The sequence below is a fragment of the Ruditapes philippinarum genome, unplaced genomic scaffold (assembly GCF_026571515.1).
Source record: "Ruditapes philippinarum isolate M1 unplaced genomic scaffold, ASM2657151v2 ctg2748_1_1_1_1, whole genome shotgun sequence".
Lineage (NCBI taxonomy): Eukaryota > Metazoa > Mollusca > Bivalvia > Venerida > Veneridae > Ruditapes > Ruditapes philippinarum.
In genome coordinates this window covers 27,726-55,021 of record NW_026852112.1, presented here as the reverse complement: position 1 = coordinate 55,021, position 27,296 = coordinate 27,726, and the positions used below count along the sequence as shown (strand labels likewise).

At 33.7% G+C, this 27,296-nt stretch overlaps 2 protein-coding genes across 2 annotated transcripts in view; one reads left to right on the top strand and one right to left on the bottom strand.

Moving 5' to 3' along the window:
* LOC132749548 (uncharacterized) overlaps positions 1–27,085 on the bottom strand; it is a 43,013-nt gene extending 15,928 nt beyond the window's left edge. Inside the window, exons 1-4 of the mRNA XM_060739361.1 lie at positions 26,965–27,085; positions 14,000–14,574; positions 10,516–10,674; positions 9,775–10,026 (exon numbers count right to left, since the gene is read on the bottom strand). Of these exons, the coding sequence (XP_060595344.1) occupies positions 9,775–10,026; positions 10,516–10,674; positions 14,000–14,566 (978 nt within the window). The 5' untranslated portion in view covers positions 14,567–14,574; positions 26,965–27,085. The remainder of the gene's footprint in view (positions 1–9,774; positions 10,027–10,515; positions 10,675–13,999; positions 14,575–26,964) is intronic.
* Positions 20,896–24,226, top strand: LOC132749559 (uncharacterized). Its single transcript, XM_060739372.1, has 4 exons — positions 20,896–21,986; positions 22,537–22,596; positions 23,047–23,230; positions 23,459–24,226. Exons 1-4 carry the CDS (start codon positions 21,936–21,938, stop codon positions 23,488–23,490), a joined length of 327 nt encoding a protein of 108 aa, XP_060595355.1. The 5' UTR covers positions 20,896–21,935; the 3' UTR covers positions 23,491–24,226.
* Positions 27,086–27,296: the final 211 nt, after the last annotated feature.

The window sequence follows — 27,296 nt, the reverse complement described above, 5'->3', positions numbered from 1 at the left end:
GTGGGTTCTTGTATGTTGCATTTCCTTTCAATGTGATTGGCCATTGATGAAGTTTTTTTGAATTACTCTGTAATAAGTCCAGAAAGACAAGGAAAAGAAACAAAAGGGCAATAACTCTATAAATACTGAAGATGGAGTTATATCTCTTGTGCACTGCACTTCCTCTTATTGTGCTTGACCATTGTATGAAGTTGTTTTGAATTCCAAACAGTACGTTTTTTAAGTTATGCTCTGGACAAGGAAAAGTATCAAAGGGCAGTAACTCTGTATTTTGTCAAAATGGAGTTATGGCTCTTGTGCACTGCACTTCCTTTTAATGTCCTTGACAACTGTATGAAGTTGTTTGTTTGTTTGTTTGTTTCATTTTACGCCTTTTTCCAACAGTATTTCAGTCATATAGGCGGGGTAGTTTCCTAACCATCGTTCCTGGAGAGTTACACCAGTACTAGACTACCTTCCTCCGCGCTAAACTACCAAAGCATCTCCCGGGGATCGAACCCACGCCAGAAGGGTAACTGGTTTAGAAGTCATCGACTCTAACCCCTAGACCACGGAGGCGGTCATAGATGTATTGAATTTCAAACAGTAGTTTTCAAATTATGCTCTGGACAAGGAAAAGTAACAAAGGGCAATAACTCTGTAATTAGTAAAGATGGAGTTATGGTTCTTGTGCACTGCACTTCCTCTCAATGTGCTTGACCATTGTATGAAGTAATATTGAATTCCAACTTTTAGTCCTACAAGTTATGCTCCGGACAAAAAAAGCAATGGAAAAGAAACAAAGGGCAATAACTCTGTAATTAGTCAAGATGGAGTTATAGTTCTTGTGCACTGCACTTCCCCTTATTGTGTTTGACCATAGTATGAAGTTGTTTTGAATTCCAACCAGTAGTTTTTCAAGTCATGCTCTGGACAAGGAAAAAGTAACAAAGGGCAATAACTCTGTAATAAGTCAAGATGAAGTTATGGTTCTTGTGCACTGCACTTCCTTCTCAATGAGCTTTGACCATTGTATTAAGTTATAATGAATTCCAACAATTAGTCTTTAAGTTATGGTCCGGAAAGAAGAAAGCAATGGAAAAGTAACAAAGGGCAATAACTCTGTAATTAGTCAAGATAGAGTTATGGTTCTTGTGCACTGCACTTTCTCTCAATGTGCTTGACCATTTTATGTAGTTATACTGAATTCCAACCATTAGTCTTCAAGTTATGGTCCGGACAAAAGAAAGGAATGGAAAAGTAACAAAAGGGCAATAACTCTGTAATAACTTTAGATAGAGTTATGGTTCTTGTGCACTGCACTTCCCCTTATTGTGTTTGACAATTGTATGAAGTTGTTTTGAATTCCAACCAGTAGTTTTTCAAGTTATGCCCCGGACACAGAAAAGTAACAAAGGGCAATTACTCTGTAATACGTCAAGATGGAGTAATGGTTCTTGTGCACTGCACTTCCTCTCAATGTGCTTGACCATTGTATTAAGTTATAATGAATTCCAACAATTAGTCTTCAAGTTATGGTCCAGACAAAAGAAAGCAATGGAAAAAGTAACAAAGGGCAATAACTCTGTAATTACTTTAGATAGAGTTATGGTTCTTGTGCACTGCACTTCCCCATATTGTGTTTGACAATTGTATGAAGTTGTTTTGAATTCCATCCAGAAGTTTTCAAGTTACGCCCCGGACAAGGAAAATAAACAAAGGGCAATAACTCCGTAACTAGTAAAGATGGAGTTATGGTTCTTGTGCACTGCACTTCCTCTCAATGTGCTTGATCATTGTATGTAGTTATATTGATTTCCAACCATTAGTCTTCAAGTTATGGTCCGGACAAAAGAATGGAATGGAAAAGTAACAAAGGGCAATAACTCTGTAATTACTTTAGATAGAGTTATGGTTCTTGTGCACTGCACTTCCCCTTATTGTGTTTGACAATTGTATGAAGTTGTTTTGAATTCCAACCAGTAGTTTTCAAGTTATGCCCCGGACAAGGAAAAGTAACAAAGGGCAATAACTCTGTAATGAGTCAAGATAGAGTTATGGTTCTTGTACACTGCACTTCCTCTCAATGTGCTTGACCATTGTGTGTAGTTATATTGAATTCCAATCATTAGTCTTCAAGTTATGCTCCGGACAAGGAAAAATGCAACGGATGTCTGGACCGACCGACCGACCACCAGGTGACTCCTATATACCCCCCCCCAAACTTCGTTTTTAGGGGTATAAAAATTGGCTTAGCAGTTTATGAGATGTTGTTTAAAGTAAAAGTTTACGGACGGATGCCGGACAAAAGGCAATAACAAAAGCTCACCATGTCACATTGTGATAGGTGTACTAAAACAAAACAGTCTATAGTCCATACTTATTTACCCCATTGATACACCCCTTTTTTTTTTTTTATTTATTTGCAGTTCAGGTCTTTAGTTGCTGCATTTGAACCATTAAAGTTATGAAAACTTGCAATTGAGCTTGATCAGCCAAAATGAAGTCTTTAAACTTGCCCATGCTACCACGTGTATTAAGTAAAATTTGTTATATGCGCTCACTGTAAATCCCCCGAACCCTACCCCCCGATCATTTCCTATATACAGTACAGCTCAAGCAATTTTTCCTCTTTCCACTCAGTCACCGCGGACACTTTTAACGGCGAACAGAAAATCGCGGGGGACATACTATAGTATCCCACGGCGACAAATCACCACGGACGGGTAGTTAAAAAAAACCTGCAATCCGCGGTTGAAAATCAGAGATTTCATTTGCAGTGATTAATTTGCATATGCACGTAAAAGTTCATTTAAATGTATTACGTAGTCTTCTTTTAAAAAACCAAAAAGACTTACAATGTGACTGATGATTTTAATCATTCAATAAAATTATTTAGTTAGCTCCGCGATATTAATGTACAATTACCGGGGAAAATCACATCACAAAAACAGTTCAATGAAAAAAAGTTTCAAAAAACGGGAATAACAAAATATTTAACGAAATTTTGGTCAACACTTTCAAGAAAATTAAATGCTTTGATGTTTCTGTGTAAAAAGTTGAAACGATAGCTGCTAGAAACACTTAAAAAGTTTTTTTTTCAGAAATTCTATTCATACTTGAAACAATAAACGCCACTTATTTTATAATATACATGTACATTTAATAGCGACCAATCTTAAGAAGTTGTTAAATCCAATCAAGGAACTAATTTATTTATTCTTTGCTCAAGATCGCTTAATTAAGCAATTTACACCTAGTACAAAAATTAAGCAATTAGCTCATACACCTAATAGTGCAGCCGTGGACTAGTTCATGTAAGTAATTATATATAATAGTTTAACAAACATTTCCTTAACATGTGTTTTTACGTAAACTTTGCAAGATTGCCATTACAAAATCTGATCAAAAGCCACAATTTTTTTTGTCGTTAAATACGACTGTGATGGGAAAATGCAATTAAGAAGTCGAGAATTACTTCTCCATAATGGTGAGGTGAGTGTCATAGAAATAAATTAGAATCTATCTCATTACTACAGTAATAGTAATAAATGTCCCCGTGTTATAAATAAACTAATAGTCACCCGAGAGAGCGAAATACCGCTGCAATATTTCACAGTGATCTACGGTGACAATATCCCACAGCGCAAACTTCCCCCAGTCAAGTTGACGAACGGAAAGTCACAACTATTGCAGGGACATTTAATAGCGACCAATCTTAAGAAGTTGTTAAATCCAATCAAGGAACTAATTTATTTATTCTTTGCTCAAGATCGCTTAATTAAGCAATTTACACCTACAAAAATTAAGCAATTAGCTCATACACCTAATAGTGCAGCCGTTGACGAACGGAAAGTCACAACTATTGCAGGGACATCGCGGTGACAGTCCACCCATAAACAAATCGCGGGGATCGGCAGACTTTGGAAAAATTGCTTGAGCTGTACTGTATCTTTAATGTATTTTAAAGCGACTTTTGTCAACGCGATCAGAAACAGCTAATTAGTCAGCTAATTTGATATTAAACGACCTTTTAAATTGTAAAAACACGGATTTTACTGCAGACATATTCTAAAAGTGCTCCTACCTATCAAGTGAAAGACTCCTCGTGATTTCACAAGTGTCAATAATCATTACAAAATATATAAATGTGTGAAGAACTGTATCTGCCAAACAGTTTTTAGCGTATGCAAATGAAGTTAATTATAGGTGTTACATGTATTATCTAATATAAATGATAGAACAATGCAACACCCTGTCCTTACTGAGATGGTGTACATGCTTCACTGTTGATTTTTTGACTGCATTGAATTGACCTTGAACATTTATAATCAGCAATCAAATTAAATAGCTACAGTTACATGTAGTTTGTTTCTTTGAATTGAAAATCAACCACAGAAAACATTTACACAAATTAGATTTTACGTGTCGAAAACAAGGAAAAGCAATGTAGTACAGTAGCTTGAAAATTTGAAAATGTAAAACATGTAGGTAATGGATCAAAAGCTGTTTTGTAAATAAATATCAGAAAGTTATATATTTTTACTTGAACATCTCATGAGATGATCACAGTGTTAAAATTATTAAACATTTATATAAATGAAGTTAAAAAAACATCTCCACCGCAGAGGAAAGATGACATAAAGGATATTTGTTTAGTTTAAAAAGACATTAAACTTAATACTGAATGAAAAGCGCACCAAATAATAATACAAACATCACGTCATTTACGAAGTCAAGTCATTAAGTTGGTACCCAGTTCTGTGCACTCTGGTATTTCACTGAAACAAGGTAAGGGGCTTAAATTCAAAACAGTGAAATTATCAAAAGTGGTAATTTCACAGTTTCAAACAGTGAAATTACCAGTTTTTATATCACTATTATATTTCTATAAACCACAGAAAAGCATGTACAGTATGCTCAGCGTGGCTTTTTCAAAACCCGCGTGACCCCGCGGATGAGGTTTACCGCGGACGAAAATTTGCTCAGATATTGTCCGCGTGACCCCGCGGACAGAAAATTTTCACCACCGCGGACATAAATCGGCGTCTGAAACCGTTTCCCCTTCGTAACGCAGCGGTAAATTGCGGAGGAACGCGGCGGTCAAACACCGGTCAACGCGGTGGAAACCTTAAATTTTAAAAATTAATTACTGTATTTAAACATCAGTATACGTACGTACTGTAACATGTACTGTACATATAACTACAGTATATGTAAAATTGTTTGTTTTCTTTTTTGTTGTAATAAAAGTACATTTACAAATGCAGTGTATTTCTTGTTCTTCTTCTTGTTATTGTGTTTGGTAAAGTAATGTATAATATGTATTCGACATCAAGATAAATCATTGTCGTCACAACTTCATGGTAGTGAGAAACTTGAAGTCAAATAATGAAAAATTCGGCATATGACATTTATGAAAAAGATACTTAAACAATTTATATGCCAGCTTTTGTTTCTTATTTAAAAACTTTGAAAACGTAACCCTCAACAATTTATTCAGGCAATATTCCAGGACGTCTCTTTCAATAATTGTCAGATGCGTTTTACTGTTTCTGTTTTTTTGCATGTTGATCATAAAGTTTTATATTTTATTTGGAACATTAAAAAAAAGCGTTTATTTCACCAAAATATACATTAAATGATATTCTTGATTTATCTAATTACAGGTGTGAGCGTAATGTATATCTTTTGAAGTTTGTATCAACTGTTGAAGTTTATTTTCATTTTTGTTTTAGTAGTTTGTTTGTTTGTTCTTTTTTTTTCATAGATTTTTTTTGCAGAATTTTGTTTAACTTGACGTTATACTTTTTGTTATTTTATTATGAACAGTATGCATGCACATACATGTATAAAAGGCAAACAAGCAGTCATGACAGTTATTTTCTAAGAACTTCCATCGACCGATTTTCAAGTTAAAAATATTTCATTTTATTCTTATCTTAAGATATTATTGTTCATAAGAATAATAGTATTTGTAGACAACATGTAGTTTTAAATACATACAATTGAACGTAATTGTCTTTGCTTTCTTGTATTTATTATATTAAGTTTTCATTGAAATTAATTCCGAGGATAATAATGTAAGTTTATAATTTGTAAAAGGCAGCCTAATTATTATTTTTTTAATGGGTGAGGAATTTGTTTTTAACGCGTTTGGTGCTTATTATATATAATAAGCATACATCAAGAGCGCTGGAATAATAAACAAGCTTTTCGTTGTCTGTTCAAACAAAGATGTATTTTAGACGTGTGAAAGTCGCACCACATGATTGTGCTTTCTTTAATGTATTATATGTATTGTTTGTTACTGTAAATTGTTTCTCTTTATTTACATCTCGCACCATCTGTCCGTATCTCGGCCTAGATGCCGTATAACCTAGGGATTTGATAACTTTCCGTGTGGTTGTCAATGATAAGTTATTACCATAAGTCATAAGTTTGTTATGAACATCTCTGCATGATTGTAAGGCATGAGAAATCAGCACAAATGTCCTTTTTTTAGTAAGTATCATATTTATGGCTCCCATATAGTTTAACAGCAATAATACTTTGAGAACCACAAGGAATGAAAAAGTAAAGATGACAGTGATAAATGACGATTTCAGTTGTAAAAATATTGGTATGTGTACGAATAGTTTTGTGGACGTTTATAACAAAAATATTAGGCCACTCTTAAAAAATTATCTGTTTGCTATTGCCGGCCGACCCAGCGAAAATGCCCCGACTCAAAAGTTTTTTTCAGCTTAAAAAAATCAGATTTTTTTTTATTTCCGCCAAATCAGCCAGGGCATTCCACCTAAAAAATTCCCTCGAAAACAAAAATAAAATCGGAGGAAAATCACACATTTAATATGTAAAGTAACGAGTGATCATTCATGAGGGCATTCTGTGCGTTACTATTTAAAGTATTTACATAAATAGCGACCAACCAGGGAAGGATATTTTCCTTACGTCACGCAGTACTGCATGCGCGCGGCAATTAAGTCGAATTAACTAATAATAGAACGTATCAAATTAAGGTGTGGAAACGGGATTAAAAATAATGTTTTTTCAGTTAATGAATATTTGTAAAGCATTTATATGGTCACTAGTTTACCATGTGGTAATTTTAATGTGCTTTGGAGTACATGTTCGTTTGTTTATGACTGCCGACACAGATTAAATACTTAGCCCATGCAATAAAACGTACATTTCTGGTAGCAGCGGGGATTCTGTCATAAAATTGACCGAAAAAATAATTTTTTGGAAGCTGTGGTCATTTCATATGCATTATTGTTTTGATAGCAGACACAAGTATTGCAAAATATCTTCAAGATCATAAAAATGTAAATAAAATATCACAATCAAAATCACAGATTTACATACGTCTAATTAAACTCCATGTCAAAATGCACTTACAATTAATAATATGTCAATAATTGACACGATAAATATCCAACATTTTTTACTTGAGCAATAATTAAACATGTGTAATCATTCCTTGACAAAAAGAAATGACAGTTTTTTTCTGATATATAAAAAAGAGGTGGAAGTCAATTGAGTGTCGGCATTTCTTTGATGATTCGGCAACAACTACAGGTGTGTAAACATCAAAGATTCACAGATTCTTCAGAAGAGCCGACCAGTCATTTGTCAGAGGTCATTTCGTGTGTAAATTTTGTATTTATATTTAACAATGGAAACATTATATTCCTTTTATTTATGGATGCTACTTTTTGCGCGAGTGTTTTTGTGTCTTTTAGCGCTATGGAATTTCATAATCTGCGATAATTTTTGGTAACTAACAATGAAATATTTTAACGATCCGCCATTCAGAAATTATAGGAGACAAATCTTGCGTGTGTTATTTTTTACAGACGTGTAATAAATTGAGTAATGATCATTCATCCGTGAGAACGAAATGTCCTGGTGATCCACTATAATTTTTCCAGTTTGTACGGGAATATTTTCGCAGGATTAGTTTATCACATCGGTAATTAATGACCATGCTTGAATTTATGTCCACATAGTCATTTTTTTTATTTCATGTTATGATTACTAGTGAACATGTTTTTTATTGTTTTTGTCTTTTTCATGTTAGTTTTGCCGATGATGATAGTGTAGCCCAAATTTCCACAATCTGTTACAACGTACTAAGCGTATTAACTTACGTTCAGTAAAAATTATATATCAAAAAAAAAAAAAGCCTACCTACCGACCCACTCCTTATAACTCTAGGTCGGCAATAGCAAACATATATATTATTAAGGATGGCCTTAAAAACAACAACAAAAACAGGTACAGCTGTAATTATTTTTATTTCAAATTCCGTTCAAAAAATTTAACGTATAATAACATTTAAAGAGACGATTGTGGTCAATTTCCAAGTCATTGTGTAAAAAAGATGACGTTAAAAAATAATAAAACGTCTATTATTTTTGGAGGTTAATTTATACAGACCAACTGACCATGGCGTTCCCCCGCGGGAAACGGATGACTGATTCTATCAACGAATGAAGAACGGTCGTCAGAATTTTGTCCGCGGTGGAAACAACTCAACACCGGGGATCGCGGGGGAAATTAGGCTTTCATCGCGGACGAACCCCGCTTTTGTCAGCGATAAAAAAAAAGTCCGCGGTGGTATCACGGAAAAAGCAAAACCCGCGGTGAGCGTACTGTAATAAACGTATAAAATTTTCCTTTTTTATCATGCCTCTTAAGAGACTGTTTTGTTAAGTGACCATTTCTAGAAGGTTTAACATTATAGAGGCATAATTTATAGGTCCTCAGTCAAGTCATTTTCCTATTTAAAGAAAAAGTTATAAACATGATACTAAGGCATGGCTCTATTTGACCCATGTTAATGATTTTCATAACTTAGGCAATGCTTCACACTAAATATGTTTCACTTTAGCCATGTAGCCTAAGGATAGGCCATTGATTTCAAAGGGGCATGATTAATTTTACTTTTAGAGAGGACTATAAGGGGATCACTTCTGTATAGGTTGTTCAAAATCTATTTTGTTGTTTTGGCCAATATGTTGTTAAAAGGAATTGTAGATAGTCAAGCTCAGTTACAGATCAAAGTTATCTTTAAAGACGTTTTAGGACTTTTATACATATATAGGCAAAATTATAACTGTACAATAGAATTCCTTAAAACTTGGCATGTTCTTAGGCTATGATTAAGCTAAACTGGAACCATCACTGAAGATGAGTAAAACCCCCATCAGCAACTTTGACTTTTTGAAAATTAAGTGGTCTGAAAAAAATATTTGAACTCAACCAATACAAAAAGAAGTATCAACTGTGTACAAAGTATTATTTTAATTAATTGAAATCACAACCGGTGTCTTCAAATAAGCTTGCTATACATCAAGTTTGATTACAATATCTCATTCCTAACTCTAGTTATTGTCCGGAAACCATTTTTCTATATTTAGTAACGATGACCTTGACCTCGACCTCCACCCCAGGGGATCGAAATGCAATACCAACCGGGATCTTCAATGCATAAAGTTATTAAGTCCAGACACGTATGTGTGTACCTATTTACTCTAATTGTGATAATGTGAAACTTCAAAATGATAGTGTGACCTTGACCTTTGAGGTAGGGACGTGGTTCTTAGACACAACACATCGTCTTGATGTGGTAGACATTTTGCCAAGTTATTTTAAAATCCCTCAATGTATGACAAAGTTACAGTCCGAACACGAATGTAGTGGGGACGCACAGACGGACGGACGTGGTTGTATTGGAATACATGTACTGGTATATCAACTTGAAACAAACAAAAGGAAAACATTTTTTACCTGTTTTTGCTCTGTTATAACTGCCTCAAATTCAGTAAACTTTCTTTTCTGTTCTTTCCCAGCCTCAAGTTGTCCCTCTCTTTCTTGTGACAACTGTCTTTCAAGTTCAATAAATTTATTTTTGAGCTCCTCATAGTCCTCTTTAGTTGCAGCATTTTCAGTAAATTCTCGCATTTTTGTCATTTCATCTTTGATTTGTTTCAAAATTTCTTCAGAGCATTCAGTAGTTACATAGAAGTCTTTTTGCTTAAGCTGATGAAAAAATTATGTTCCATTTTCTTTCAGAGATAAAAATGTAGCTATATGATTTATGATAGTATTATACTTACTTTTCTATACAACATATCATATATAAGGTCAAACTTTATTTCAAAATTATCACAACTGTTTTTTATTTTAACTACCATACTTTTTCTGAGGGCTTCTAAAATCTGCTTTTAAGGCAGGATGTTTGGTATAGGCATTTGATTGCCAGAATTTTCTATTTTCTTCACATTTGTTTTTCTTACCTGTTACTAACAAGCTTAGATCCGTATTTTTGTATTTGTAGGTATTTCATTTGATTTCATCAATATAAGTTAACTTAAGGCAGTTGTTACTTAAATTTGACTAAAATGAAGTAACCACTTTGAGCACTTTTTTCTATTTAACTCTGAAAATTTAGTAAAATGTGCTTATTTCAAGTTATGGTAATTTAACTCTTTAAAGGTTTCAAACTTATAATTTATTATGTACACTTACATCTTGAAGTTTCCCGACAGCTTGTTGTGCATCTTGTCGATATAAAAGTTCCTTACCATCTTGTAATACAGCTATCATGTCATCAATATAACAATTAGCCTTGCTCTCCTCTAATTCCATATTGCTAGAATGAAAAATCTCGTTCCGGTACTGCCGTACCTAATATACAGAAAACAAATAATACAACATTCACATAAATACAGTGTTCAGCAATGAGACTAAACACAATTCTTAAGTTGAGAATTAAAACTGTAATAAAGGAGTTACTTTAAAGTACTTACCATAATAATCATTATTATTATTGTGTTTAAACTGCAGATTATATAAAAGCAAAGGGAATGGAAATATGTGTTTTGATAAATCTTATAATTACTTTACTGAAGTAACAGTATTAACTTGTCGCATTTGCTTATAAAGCACAAATAATTACTTCTGTTCATTTTACAGTAAAGCTTAAAATACAAAATATTTTTTGTTTCCCACCCATAAAAATTACAGCTAGCCAAAAAATGTATTGCAAACAAAAAATATTTGTCAAGAAAGGATAAGTAAGAAGAAAATTACACGTCAACACCAGGGATGTTTATGTTGTTTTATTATCTACCGGTTTCGACCTACCGTGAGGTCTTCATCAGGATAAATTTTGACAGAAGTTTGGGCCTGAAGTATTAAAAATGTGTAGGATGGTAAGTCACATGACTGACCAAAATAGTAACAAAAAATCTAAAAATAGAATAAGATTTGGCTCAGTGCCAGAATGTTGTTAAGTCCATGTGTAATAAGTTAAAATATCATAGTTTTACAGAGTCCAGTGCTTTCTGATTATTGAAAAGTTCCATAAATAAAAATACACAAATAAATTGTTCTTTTGTGTCACCATAAGTATTACTATTTCTATGTTATGCACTTTTTTAATGTAAATATATGTTGGCATCAGTAGTTTTAATGTACAGTCTAGTATTGAGGTTACCATGTACATCCTTTAACTATTTAAAGTGACATTATGCCCATCCAAGAGTATATAGTGAGTGAACAGGTGAATATCGTAATAAGTTTTCATTTTTAATTTAATCATTTACTTTCCATTAACAATAAAAAATGCACAGAACTAAATAAAATTTCTATAAATATCTATTAGAATTTACCTATAACGCTCAGTTTATAAAAAGAGTGGGACAGTCTTTTTATATTTTAAGCAAATTTATAATTTTATTTTATTTTATATTGAACATTTTTCAATATCAACGATTGGTCAAACACCATTTTAGCAGTCAATCTTTTGAAATCTAAAGTCAATTCAGCTCCGCTTGACTATGAAAATATGAGCATAATGTCACTTTAACATAAAAAAATGAGCTTCTTTCATGGCTGGCGATTTCATATGTAATTTTGATAAAGGAGTGAAAATCGTTCAAGTGGGCCAAGAAGGAATACAATTCCTCACAACGATGTGGCCAAATGGTAAAAATGTCATCAATATATCTGCACCATATGAGTGGTTCTATTTGTTGAGTGGCAAGAAATCTCTCTTCTAAGTACGCCATGGATAAAATAGGATAATTCTGGGTATCAAAGTCAATGTGTGCTTCTTCCCACTGTAATTGTGAAGTTGAGCTGATAACTGGTACTTTTGGTATGAATGATTTAAGGATGGATTTTGTTCTTATGTACTTTTCCAAGTATAAAATATTATATTGTGTTCGGGTCTTTTGAACATGAAGTTTCTTTGAGAATTTAAATCTTGAGACTTTCGGTTCGTCAATTTTGCGCTGTTTCTGACCTTCCGTTGTTTGTCTTATCTTCGGATTTAATTTAGACCTTTCCTGTTCCGGAAGTGTTGCTATGGACGTTGTTGCCGAAAGAAAATGTAATTCTGTTTCTGATTGGTCGGATTGTGTGAGTGAATATTTGTGAATACAATTTATGCATAACAATTTTGAATCATTATTCATAATGTGGCAAACTGTTTCTCTGACAAAATAACTGCATTAACCTCATAGTCACCTTAGTGCAGTAATGGGTAAACTCCTATAAAGTTATATAATAGAGTTTATAACCAACAAAGAAGTTTGTAAAACATGTATGCCCCCTATCGGCAGCCAATTAGTCATGTGATCAGGTTATTATGCATGACTTCTGACCCAGAGTGAACAAACAATTAATAACAAGGGTTATCTAGTATCTACTGTTCATGACTAGTCACAAGGTAACAAGGTAATAATAATCATTGTGACCCCATAGGTTGTGTGCAGCAATTTAAGTTATTACAAATCTTAACAAATAATATATGCATAAATTTTGTGAACCATGCAGGCCTCATTAATGACAGCCAAGTTGTTACATAAGACCTTCAAATGTGTATACCAAAAGCATTTTTAGTTTAATATAAAAATATCAACTTGAGTTGTTGAGTTATTGGTCAGAAACCGTCATAAAGTACAAGGTCAAAATGACATTGACCCCTTGATCCCAAAATCAATAGAGGTCACCTACTGGTCATGACCAATCACCATACCAAGTTTGAAGTTCCTAGGCCTAAGCGTTCTTTAGTTATTGATCGGAAACCGTTTTTACCTACAAAGTCAATGTGATCTTGACCTTGGACCCCAAAATCAATAGGGGTCATCTGCTGGTCATGACCAATCATCATACCAAGTTTGAAGTTTCTAGGCCTAAGTGTTCTTAAGTTATTAATTGGAAACCGTTTTCACCTACAAGGTCAATGTGACCTTGACCTTTGACCCCAAAATCAAAAGGGGTCATTTGCTGAAAATGACCAATCACCATACCAAGTTTGAAGTTCCTAGGCCTAAGCGTTCTTTAGTTATTGATCGGAAACCGTTTTTACCTACAAGGTCAATGTGACCTTTTACCCCTTGACCCCAAAATCAATAGGGGTCATCTGCTGGTCATGACCAATCACCATACCAATTTTGAAGTTCCTAGGCCTATGCTTCTTTAGTTATTGATCGGAAACCGTTTTTACCTACAAGGTCAATGTGACCTATACCTTTGACCCCTTGATCCCAAAATCAATAGGGGTCATCTGCTGGTCATGACCAATCACCAAACCAAGTTTGAAGTTCCTAGGCTTAAGCGTTCTTTAGTTTTTGATCAGAAACCGTTTTAACCTACAAGGTCAAATTGACCTTGACCTTTGACCCCTTGACCTCAAAATCAACAGAGGTCATCTACTGGTCATGACCAATCACCATACCAAGTGTGAAGTTCCTAGGCCTAAGGGTTCTTTAGTTATTTACTTATCACTCGGAAACCATTTGGTCTACGAACTGACGGACCGACAAATGCAAAGCAATATACCCCCTCTTCTATGAAGTGGGGGCATAATAACTACACTAAGGTAACAATTATCTCTTTTACTTTTATACGCAATTAACAGACAACATTTTAATCTTACAGTAAAGCCTGCTATTCTACAAAATTTAAAATAAACATAATAATTATAGTAAACAAATCTAGTTACCTTTGAAAAAAGATTGTTTGGTCCTGTAACATTGCATCCAATATGACTATGAAAGTACTTGTTATTTATGATAACATGAAGCAACCCAGTGCAATCAGTGTCGACTGCTGATGTCTTGTCCTTGTACCCAGGAGCATTTATAAAACATTTGCAAACCTCCCATGGTTCTGTTGACCACTGTTGGACATCACTGTTTTTCCAAAAAGGTGCCGGTGGTATTGATGCATGATACTGTATAATGCTGTCATAGATGGCACCACATACATTGTTTGGACAGGGTCTCTTATTATTAGGAAAACAACAGTTACATTTATCTTGTTTGAGGGGACATATCCCTTTTGAGACTCGGACATGATCTGGCTGGAGAGTTGTTATCTGACAGGTGCCACATGGTACGTTTGGTTGAGGAGTCTTTGTTTGTTGTATTTGGTTAATAATATCGTTGTGCTGCTGTTTTCCTATGTCATCACAAAATGGCGCAAGTCCCTCTTTAAGATAACCCAAGCCTAGACCAGCCTTAACCCACTGCCGGTATTTGTTGTTCTTTAAATGTATCTCATGTGCCATCTTGATTTCTAAAACAAACAAAAAATATTTTTAGCTACAATTTGTAAGAATCAAAGGAAAACCATTATTAACTATGATTGATCACAAATACTTGTATGCCCTGAAAGCTGGCCCCAGTTAAGGGACCATGAACTTTGACATACAATGAAGGCATTGCTACTATCACTAGAGGACCATATTGGCCCCAGATTGCTCATCTAAGATTCGTTGTAAGAAATAGTCATCATATAGTACAGAAGTAGATATTATTTGGGCCATATTGAGCGTCCAAAATCAATTCAACCATTTCTACGTCTCAAGTAGAACTTGGAAAACATGTTAGATGACATCTCGAGACATTTTTTGTGTCTTTTTTTCTTTGGAATTATAAGCAAGGAAACTTTATAAACCATAAAAGAAATAAGAAACATATCACAATATCAATTATAAATATACTTTCCATAAAATAAATGTACAGTACACAGCTTAAACAATTTACTAAAGTCCGTCAATCCCTGCGATTATTTTAAGGTTGGATTGTCACGGCAACGTCCCTGCTACAGTTTTGACTTTCTGTTATCACCCGATCGGGTGCTATTAATTTGTGCTGCGGAATATCGTCACTGTTGATCACTGTGAAATATTGCAGGGACATTCCGCTCTCTTGGGTGACCAATCAATTTATTACACACGGTAATTTACTAAAATACATACATGTATGTACGATTGAAAAAAATTAACACACCCAGCATTTGTCTTCTTAAATTTCTAAAGGGCAGATAATTGCCCCCTGTTTTAAAAATTTTAAACTTTAACAAAAATTCATCGCAGACTGTCAATATTCAATTGTGCGAAAATACACGAAAACACTCGCCAACAAAGTAGCATCAATAAATAAATGAGATATAATGTTTCCAACTTAAATAACATACGCAAAATTTACACACATGATGACCTCTGACAATTGACTAGCCTGCTCTTCAAAAGAATCTGCCAATCTTTGATGTTGACACATGTGTATTCCCTACCAAAGAAGTGCCGACACTCAAATGACTTCCATCCATCTGATGAGCCCTAATTATCCCTAAAATTTCCCACCAGGATCGATGATTAACTTCTACAATAACTTTTGATGGAATAGATGGTATTTTACAAGTGTCAATGCTTTTTACGAACCCGTGCTGGAAATGGGAGGCCACAACTTGTATGCCTTGTTTATATTATATACATGTATATAGGGCCAAGGGGTGTCATCGATTCAATCGATATCGGTGTATCAACGATCTTTGTTATCCGATTCCATATCGATTCCATTTTTTAAATATCGGATATCAAATGCACATATATTTCTAGCTAAAGAGACTTCAGCGAACAGTTTTTATAGAACTGATAGACCTGTTTACTCAGGGCTCGAGCTAGTGGGCGATTCGGGCGAAATAGTCGCCGAATTCCGTCTGACTTCGCCGACATCCTACATGAAAGCGAAGATGAAGTCGCCCGATTTTATTGATCCATTATTGTAAATTACCAACAATAACTGTGAATAACATGTGGTTAGTGTTTGCTTTGTTTACCCTCGCCGCCGGAAAAAGGGACTGTCATGCATCTCAATCAACGCGAAATGTCTTTAATCCGTTTGTTTACCAACATGTCATAAAAGTCTAATTAACAGACGCTCGAGGAACAATTAGACTCCGCCCACGGCGAGATTACCGATACGTGCGAGAAACCAATCGTAATTCACAGTTTAATCGAGGCGACATTATTTAACCAATCATTAAATCGCTAACATACAACTACCTGTAACAATTATTTAGGATGACGGATCAAACGTCAATTAAATTTTCACTATCGAATGATTGTCAGAATTAAGCGGAACCGCTCGACATATAACTGTAACGGTAATTATAAATGAAAGTTATGATAACCTTTTTTGTCGACGAGTTAAATTTGATAAGATTAACGGCGTATTACACTGTATTTATTACAAATAAAGTGAAATTAAGGATCGTTTCTTTCGTTATCTACTTTTATTTTCTTTACAACATAAGTGAATATAATTATAATGTCCGGCGCAATCTTTTTAATAGTAAATCAGAAGGGAATAACTATTAATCCACCCATGATATGATCCATGATAGGAATCAACTATGGCTTTTTTTATCTTCATTTAATGCAATGGTTGCATTACATGATACTCATTCTTAATTATTACTTGTTTCAAACTACTTTTAAACAGAGACATAGATAATAATAGTTATAATAATAGCTATCTATGTCTCTGTTTTAAATTAAAATTGAATATTCTTTTGTAACACAAATCCAATTCATTTAATAAGATATGAGTCAACATAAGTCAACATAATGGCGATAACATACAACAAACATCAATAAATGAATCTCCTCACTTCTCCCTAAAGTCTCCCCACTTCTCCCTAAATCAGCTGGAGGGAGAAGTGACTTCTCCCTAAATTTTGAACCTAGCTTGAGCCCTGGTTTACTGTTGCAAAACGTCAAAATAAAAGCAACATATAAAGTTATGGAAGCCAGAAACAATTTTTTTTTAAATGAAAACGGAAATCAATGCCAAAGTTACCTCCCAGTGTCTCTAACGAATGCTGCCTAATTTCGTTGTAATCTCGCATGTGTGCTAAGTGAATGTTAAGACCCCTCAATTCAGATTTCAAAAGGGAAAATGCCAAGAAAAATTTGTCAGTATTAAACTTTAATAATTAATCAGGTTCTAAACACTATAATTTGCCAATTAAACCTGGCTTAATTTGAACGGCAAGGACGGGATTTAGCATTATCAGTAACTATGTAATAGCAACAACTAAAGTAAAATGGAAAAGGCTTTAAACTTTCTAGTTACTAATCTTTAGTTTTTATTTATAGCTATATGATAAAAAAAAGAAACAAATTGTTCAGTTTTCATAGTTAATCATTTTTGCATTTGTCTAAATATAACTGCTTTGTCAGAGTCCTTAGGAAACATTTAAAAACACTTGAAAGCTAAAATTTAGCCTGGCAATCGATATATCGCTGTATCGATGACACCTCTACATGTATATAGATTTAATAAAATAAGGACAGATTTACCTATGCACGTCTGTGGCACTTTTCAGAATGTCTGAATTTGGTCAGATTATGGACAAATTTTAGTTACATTATTGTTATAATTATATTGGTTAAATTGAGGTCAGAAACTGGTTAGATTCAGGTCTGAAATAATTAAGGAACGGAATAATTGGTTTATAATTTCTACTTTCGTTTTCACCAAACACCTTTTGGTCATAGGAACTCTGGAACAGGACCGCATATTGCGGCGCATAAATCCGGATTCGTACCGGCTTTACAAATTGTTTGTCCGACCTTTTAATATCTTTTCATATTATGCGAGCGGGTGGTCTTTAATTATCTAATCTCAATTTAATATAATCTGCAAATTTAAAAATCAGTGAAATTTACGGTATATTGAAAAAAGAAAAGGAGTGACATCCGCCATGTGCCGCAACGTTCGGCGTAAGTTATCCCCCTTGATACGCTTGATTTTTGTTTTAATTTTTCTAGTACTCTCTTTATGTCACTCAATACATGGGAAACTTTCACATTTCCTAATAAGGAATACCAGATGAGTGCCTTGAATATTTATCTATGGATCATGTTTTAATATTCCTTTTTTTCAGTTAGGCAAAATCTATTAGACCATATTACTAAAATGTCTGTTTTCTCCATATAAACAAATCATAACACGAATACGCCCGTTATAATGCCGACTATACATGTCAAACACTAGTGCATGTCAACACGTGTAACAATAAACCGTTACGATACCTGATAGTTGACAACGATAACGGGAACAAAATTCTGAAAAAATCAGTCTTTCCGAAAGACTGTCGGCCCTGACCGGTAAAAAATCAGAAGGTCCGATAAAAATATATGTTTTGACGGCCCGACGGTCCGGTAAAAATTAAGGATTTATAAAAACCTTACATTGAACATTTTGTAAAGGCCGATCATTTACCTACATTCAAAACAAATCAAAATGTTGTCAACTGTTATGCATTCTCATAATGCAAACTTTAATGTAACAACGTAAGATAAAAATATCCGACAACTAGTACAATTAAAAGTCAATAAGCGGCCGTGTAAATTACATAAGCGGCCCAGATGTGAAAGGTCAACCGCTATTAGTTTGTTTACACAGATGAAAGTGTCAGTGAATTAATTGGAACAATTTACGTCTTTAATCCACAGACTTAGAGAAATGTTAAATTACATGTGTGCTCAACTGGTGTTTAGCTTAGTCCTATAAATATGACGTCGCTTTGAGATATTTTTGCTTCTGCCCGTCCCTAGATTTGCCACTACTTGCCAGCTATTTCCACTGAAAAGGGTGGCATTAAGTGTAAAAAAGGTGGCATTAACTGGAAAATGACAAAATTCCACTCTTTTTCCACTGTAGTGGCAAAATTGCCACCAAATGCCACTATCCTTTGGTGGCATTTAGGTGGCATTGAGTGGAAATTTGAACATAGACTTTTTTTATGGTGGCAAAAGGGTGGAAATTGGTGAAAAATGAAACTTAGTTTATTTTGAAGGTGGAAAATGAGTGGCTTTTAGTGGAAAAGTGAAACTCTAACTATTTTCTGGGTGGCAAAATAGTGGAAAAAAACTTAGAAAATTTTGTGAATAACTTTTAGTCGAAAAGGGAAACTCTTAACTATTTTCTGGGTTGTATAAAAATTGGTGGATAAAACTGAGAAATCTAATAATTGTGCATTGCAGGGTTTAAGATTTATTTAAGTCAAAGCTCCAAACTGAAATAAATCTGTTTATAGTTTGTACTCTACCAAAGCATCAAGTGAACTTTTTATCAAAAATATAATTTATTGAAGTTGAACAGTTAGAAAATTTTATCAGAAACTCATATTTCTTAAACAATTACTAGAATGCCATGAACACAATTCTGATACAAAGTCACTGCCTCACAGTAACGGTATGATAATTCCAGCTGTAAAGTAGCAGGAAAAGACACAGAAATTGGACGTAAAATCACTTTTCCAGGAGATAAACACATATAATTATGATCAGGAAAAATTAGAAAAGTATGGGGTTACTTAACTTCCCATTTTTTATGGCAGTACTTTTCTTTAGGGATGTAAAATTTGACTTTCAAGTCAAAATGTTTATGTTCCATTCTATGCTTGTAAAATAAAATTACGGCTTTTAAAGTGTACTTTGTTCTTTAGTTATAATCTGTACATTAATTGAATAGTTGAAATGTTCTTCTATGCCCAGACAAGAGCGATCAGTAATCACATGTGTCGCCTCATGATGGCCAATTTCATGTTGGGACAAATTTTGTGACAGACAGACAGACGGACAGTGCACAACTAGACTTGGTACTGATCATTCCTGTAAAGTTTGGATAAAATTGCACCAGTAGTTTATGAGGAGTAGTCCGGACAAGCTTTTGCGTATCTGGCAACACACAGAAAAAAAGACCTTTTTATCAAAGGGCCATAACTCGGCCAAAAATCATTCAACCGGAAAACCCGTGCAATATGCGCAAGGACTTGTGCTACAGATCAATCCTGTAAAGTTTCATTGAAATTGCATTAGTGGAATAAGAGAAGTAGTCCGGACAAACTTTAAAAATAAAAATTATTAAAGGGCCATAACTCTTACAAAAATCATTGAACCGGAAAATGCTGACAATATGCACAACTAGACTTGGTACTGATCATTCCTGTAAAGTTTGGATGAAATTGCACCAGTAGTTTATGAGGAGTAGTCCGGACAAGCTTTTGTGTATCTGGCAACGACAGAAAAAAAAGACCTTTTTGTCAAAGGGCCATAACTCGGCCAAAAATCATTCAACCGGAAAACCCGTGCAATATGCGCAAGGACTTGAGCTACAGATCAATCCTGTAAAGTTTCATTGAAATTGCATTAGTTTCATTGAAATTGCATTAGTGGTATAAGAGAAGTAGTCCGGACAAACTTTAAAATTAAAAATTATTAAAGGGCCATAACTCTGACAAAAATCACTGAACCGGAAAATGCTGACAATATGCACAACTAGACTTGGTACTGATCATTCCTGTAAAGTTTGGATGAAATTGCACCAGTAGTTTATGAGCAGTAGTCCGGACAAGTTTTGTGACGGACGGACGGACAGACAGACAGATGGACAGACAGACAGACGGACAGACAGAAGACGGAGAAGTGATCCCTATATGTCGCCACTACTCCGTAGAGGCGACACAAAAATGCATATCTCTGCATAAAGTTTGTTGCTTCTTCTATGATATTTAATGTCAATCTTGAATAAAGTTTGACTTTTGTTTTTTCTTCTTATTGACATAATAAATTGTCTCTTCAATATTACTTTAAACTGATATCTGGTGAGTACTAACACTTTTCATGTAATGCTAACAATAATTAAAGTGAAAAATGCAAAGGGCAATAACTCCAAAAGTATGCAAAGAGTTATGGTTCTTAAACACAGCACATTACTCAAAAAGATCTATATCTGTGAAGTTTCAAATTAATATCTCCAGTACTTTTTAAGCTTAATGATCAAGACAAAAATTAAGCATAGAGAAGTAAAAAATGGCAATAAACCCCAAATCATGCAATAAAAAGTTATGATTCCTTGGCATTGTAACTTCTCATAAATGAGATTTAGTTATATGTGGAGTTTAAAATTATTGTCTCTAACATCTTTTGTGCTATGCTTTCAGAGGCTTTAAATCTATTGTAAAAATTAATGTGTGAAAAGTAAATAAGTCATAATGTCTGATAAATTTCTTACAATCAGGATAAGTAAATACTAGCTAGTAAATACTGCATCCTCTAAGATTTAACAACACAGCATACATCTCAGATCTGATAAAACTACTGCCCTCTTATCTAGTAATCTATGAATGGGGGTTAATAGTTTACTCATGCTGACCAGAATGTTCCATTTGATTATTTTGGGAGAGGCAACATTATACATGTTTTTATGTAGAATTTGTCTTAAAATAGCATGCTAAATTATCTTTCAAAAGCTTATTTCTACTCAATCTATTTAGGTATTAGATATAGTTATACATTCAAATGAATGTAAAAAATAAAATGATGGGTGCTATGGTTTTTGGAAAACCCCTCACAATTTAAAATTATAATGGACTGTCCATGCAGTTACACGTTGTAAAGTTTGAATTCAAAGGAATTGAGGTCAGTTAAAGCTTGCAAACACAAAGGAAATTATTGATATTGTAGCAATTCTGGAGATATTTTGTTTAAAATGTAAGGGTGCATATTTTTGATTTCTCAAAGAAAACATTTAAAGTCTTATTAGTGTGGTAAATATAAATGAGAAGTTTTAACTGAAGTGTGAATGTGTAGACAAGAAGATAAACAGCAGAATCATTCCCAGTCAAAGTTTCAGGTAAACAACTTTTACATACAATAATTATTGTTATTTATGCAGAAACTGTTTAGTTTTTTGACAGTAAAAATATGAAGTGGTATTGTATAAAATTGTGTTTTATATTTGTTTTGTTTGTAACTTGACTAAAAAGAAAGCTGCATGTACAATGTACATATAAAGAATGTAGGAATATAAAGAATGTAGGAAGATCTTCATCATTTCTTAAATACAATATGTTAGAAATTTTAAGTTTGAGAAAAAAATTATAGAAATTAATCAGTAAGTACAATATCATTATGTACAATATTACATCAATCAAACTATAGATAACCAGGTACCTATTACTACAACTTTCATGCTTTAAACATATTTCCTTGTGTGTCACATGTGGAGCAGATTAACAGTAACTGATTTATTAGTAAGTTTAATTCCTTCATTGTTGTAATTCAGCTTTCATGGTGCAGTAGATAATTATATAACCATAACTAGACAGTCTAGAGTAACATGCTATTAGGAGAATGACAGTTCATAACAGAAACAGCATTAAATAAGAATTATTATTTTGCAGACACAAAGCAATGAGGAGCAGCCTGGAGCAACACATTTGATCTTCAGTGGCTTTACAAAGGTATCTTGTTAATTCAAAGTTATTTTAGAATTAATAGGAAAGAAGTGTCACAGTACCCAATTAGACACTTTTCAGTTCTTGATAAATATAGCTATTAGTCACTATTTACAAACCTACTTTAATTCAAACTCTTTATGACACTTTAATTTGCATTTACATTTTGTTTTACAAATTTTAGAGTTTTTGTACATTTTAGCTTGAAAATTTTATCAAATATTTATCCTGATGAAGGTTCCTTAAGAACTGAAACTGGAAGATTATAATATTAATAACTCAACCTGCACTGGTGTTGATGTGTTGTATTTCTTTATTTCTTTCTTATTTAAAAATTTTAGAGTTGTATACATATACCAAGGTCTTATAAAAGTGTTTCATTTTCTGTCTTTACATATTAGATATTGATAATCATTTTCTGTCTTTACTTATTTGATATTGTTAATCATATTTTAGGACCAAGTGATGGCAGAACTGAAGCCATATGCCCCAGAAGAGAAAGGTACAGCAAAGCTCTTCAGAATGCTATTCAATATAGAAGAGATTAAAGGCCGCTCATTGTTTGGTATGAGGAAAGGGAACAGAGAGTCTGAAGCCAGACCTTCTTGTGCAGACAAGGCAAAACTTAAGTTCTTGGAAGGTAACTAATGAACTGAATGAAAATATCATTTTTGATTCTGCGTATATTTTCTGCGTTGGAGTAAATAAGAAAAGTCTGATTCTTCCACGTCTGCAGTGCTGTTTTTTAAAGTGTTTTAATCATATCAATGCACTCAAATTGAATATAGAAATATCCAATAGTCATATAAAAATGTAAGCTTATGTTTTTAATTATTGTATTAATCATTCATAATTTTTTTTGTTTTAGATTGTGCGCTCGAAAAGTTGCCGACAACCTAAAGGACTGAACTCAAACCGTCCAGGAATAGCAAGATAAACTGAAGAAAATAAATGGACTAATGTTTTGCTATTTTTTGAGACAATATATAATTTCATATGGAAACATTAAAAAGGATTATTTTTAAAATTTGTTTGTTTCCAATTTAGGGTACAGGGCGACTTTCAAGCAGTTTCCAGCTATTGCCACCCACAAGGTGGAAAATTTCTGAAAGGGTGAAAATAGGTGGCATTTAGTGGAAACTGAATTTGCCACTATCTGGTGGAAAAATGGTGGAAAAGTGTCTAAATACTCCACCAATTTTCCACCCTTATGGTGGCAAAAGGTGGAAATAAGTGGCATTTGGTGGAAAATAAGTTTGCCACTCAATGGTGGCATAATGGTGGAAATTTGTCTAAATACTCCACCAATTTTCCACCATTATGGTGGCAATAAGTGGAAACAAGTGGCATCTAGTGGAAAATGAGTTTGCCACCCTAAGGTGGCATAATGGTGGCATTATGGTGAAAGTTTGTCTAAATACTCCACCAATTTTCCACTCATTGGTGGCATTTAGTGTAAAAAAGGTGGAATTAACTGGAAAATTATATAACATCAGTCCTGCTCAAATTTTTCACCATTTTCATGATTTGGGTGTCGTTTTGGTGGCGTTTTGGTGGCATTATTGGTGGAAAATTGTCTAAATACTCCACCATTGAAAAGGGTGGCATTTTAGTGGCAAATCTAGGGACGGGTGGGCAAAGCAACGTCATATCGAAATTGCTCAAAAACCCATAGCATGTTCCGCCAGAAAATCGGGCGGAACGAAAAACAATGAAGACAGCGTGTATTTACATAATTTTTTACCTATTTATGAACAAACTAAAAAATAAATACCTTTAGTCAAAATAATTAAACTGTCACATCCGAAAAATCATGATTAAATCCTCTCATGTATTTCAATTCCTTTTACAGCCGATAAACAAATGGCGTCCGTAAAGTGCGCGAAATCTGATTGGCTAATTCAAATGCAAGCGTTTAACTGAGTCAGAACAATTTAACGGAATACTTTTTTAACGAAATAATTGCCCATGCACCGTCAGTGTGTTCGAATATATTTTTCGATTCAAAAATTTGGAATCAATCTGTAACGCACCTTGCTTAACCATGCAGTATGGCTGATAGACAAAAATAGATTGATGTTTATATTTTATTTTAAATTGATAAGTACATCGTTTGAAAGTTTTTGTGTATGATTGAGCATGAAATTGAAAGAAAATATTATAAGCTTTTGAATAAAGCTTGAAAGGCAAGACAATAGACATTTTTTGAATTTTATATGATGCTATGCGTTTTTGAGCAATAACTATTAGACGTCAGGCTTGACCGACAAAAACTATAACAAGCCTGTAACGTCTAATATATTGGACTAGTGTTTAGCTATGAAAGATCGTCCAAGATGTTGACAAAAATTAAACTATACTGTGAAGGTACCAAAATCATTGAACAATTAATCTATCAACTTCACTAAATTACCGATATATATAATTCTGTTTACATATGCCAGACTTTTGCTGAAATTTACCCTCTCATTTTGCTTGTATATAGTCTGTATGAAATTAAAGTTTAAATAGCAAAATCCATTGAATACATGTACAATGTATAACAATATTTATGTTTACATTTTGATTGTGGTGAAAAAAGATAACTTCACTTGTTGATAATACAATTTTCTTTTTGTACACAAATTTTTTGACTGCTGACACTTATCAAATGACTCAAAATGCTATACCAATCAGGTTTTTTTCGGTCCAGTAAAATCATGTTTGGTCCAGTAAAAATTTTCAGTTTACAGGACCTACTGTCCAGTAAAACTCAGAAGTCTTTCGCATAGACTGAAAAATAGTAATCAAGTGTAGCCAAAGGGGGAAAACTCATGCCGAACGTTGCGGCAAATGGCGGATGTCACTCCTTGTCTTTTTTTTTATAAAACCGTAAAATTTCACCAGTTTTAAAAGTAACAGATTGGGTCCAAGTGACAATATATTGTTTGAGGCCATATGCTCGGATAATACTTAAGAGATATTTAGATGTAGCGGAAACGTTTTTAAAAACCGTTACACGATCGAAAACACAGGGGGCCCACACAGTGTTTGGACGGTATATACTGCTTGATAGTGACCTTAAAATGAGATTTTAGTCATAACCTTATAATATGTATATAAATATAGACAAGGGGCATTACTCGCTAAATAGAGAATTTTCGATCACCCTCAAATTCATGCGAGATTTTCCACTAATTAAATAAAAAAATTCCAAAAACTATACTGCGTTGCATAGCTTATATAATCCACAATTGATAAACACTAAATTTATTCTGATTCCCTTAGCCCATTTTAAGAAATTTATTCAAAACCGTTCACTTCTGTCACAAAATTGCTTAGTCGTGAAGCGCTCTATATTCGTCTGTTTCGAACGAAATCTTCAAATCAGTGCAGAAATCTGCTTCGGCGAATACATGTTGGAAATTCTGGTCATGGTGTATGGAAACCTTTCATTGGTTGTCGTTATAAACAAAGTTCCTACCGAACCAATGAAAGGTCTCGATACACCGGCTGGTCACGTGACCGGGGTTTCCCCAAGATGTCTACATCGAAGCAGATTTCTGCTCTGATTTGAAGATTTCGTTCGAAACAGACGAATATAGAGCGCTTCACGACTATTTGCGCAGGTAGGTAATAGAAACTATGTTGTGTTATTGTTTGCATGCGTTTATTTGTACCTCCCCATTTTAAAATTGATATTTTACCCGTGGAATTTGGTGTTGCGACATCTCGTACGACTAAGCAATTTTGTGACAGAAGTGAACGGTTTTGAATAAATTTCTTAAAATGGGCTAAGGGAATCAGAATAGATTTAGTGTTTATCAATTGTGGATTATATAAGCTATGCAACGCAGTATAGTTTTTGGAATTTTTTTATTTAATTAGTGGAAAATCTCGCATGAATTTGAGGGTGATCGAAAATTCTCTATTTAGCAGTAATGCCCCTTGTCTATATTTATATACATATTATAAGGTTATGACTAAAATCTCATTTTAAGGTCACTATCAAGCAGTATATACCATCCAAACACTGTGTGAGCCCCCTGTGATCGAAAATATGCGCCGCGATCTGCGTTCCTATGCTTTTGGTAAATTATCAAATCCTTATAAAATTAGTTTAATAAAGTATTCCTCAAAATTATGATTTCAGATAAAAAAAACATGATTTACAAATGCTTAATAAATGGATGTTACCTTTCCATTTGAAAACATCTATAATTATTAGCCTAATGTGGGAATTCCCCCAGTTTTTCATAAATCTACTTTCGTTTTTAATTGTTAACTTTTTGTAATTTGTGTTGGCACATAAGTTATTTCTGTTTCATGAAGTAATCATTTCGTTTCAGTATAAAATATGTAACATAACGGCTACAAGATTTAAAAGATACTTACATCAATTTCTTCAAATTTTAAGAAAATCTTAGCCTGGACTAACCTCCGCCATATTGATATTTTAATCAATTTTACAGCGCATGCGCGATTCACAAAGGCCTCACAACACTAAATATTGTCCTTCACTTACCAGTACTTAGTTAATGTATTTTCCCTCTATGGCTATATAGATTTCTAATTTTCTAAATAATGAGGCTAAAATAGCATGAAAACTTTGGACTTTTAAAAAAATAATAGATATTGTTTTGATTGTTTTTCTATATTAACTAAAAAACACAATGGTAAAATGTATTATATAATGATTTACATAAAATTATATAGCGTTTCCGTAA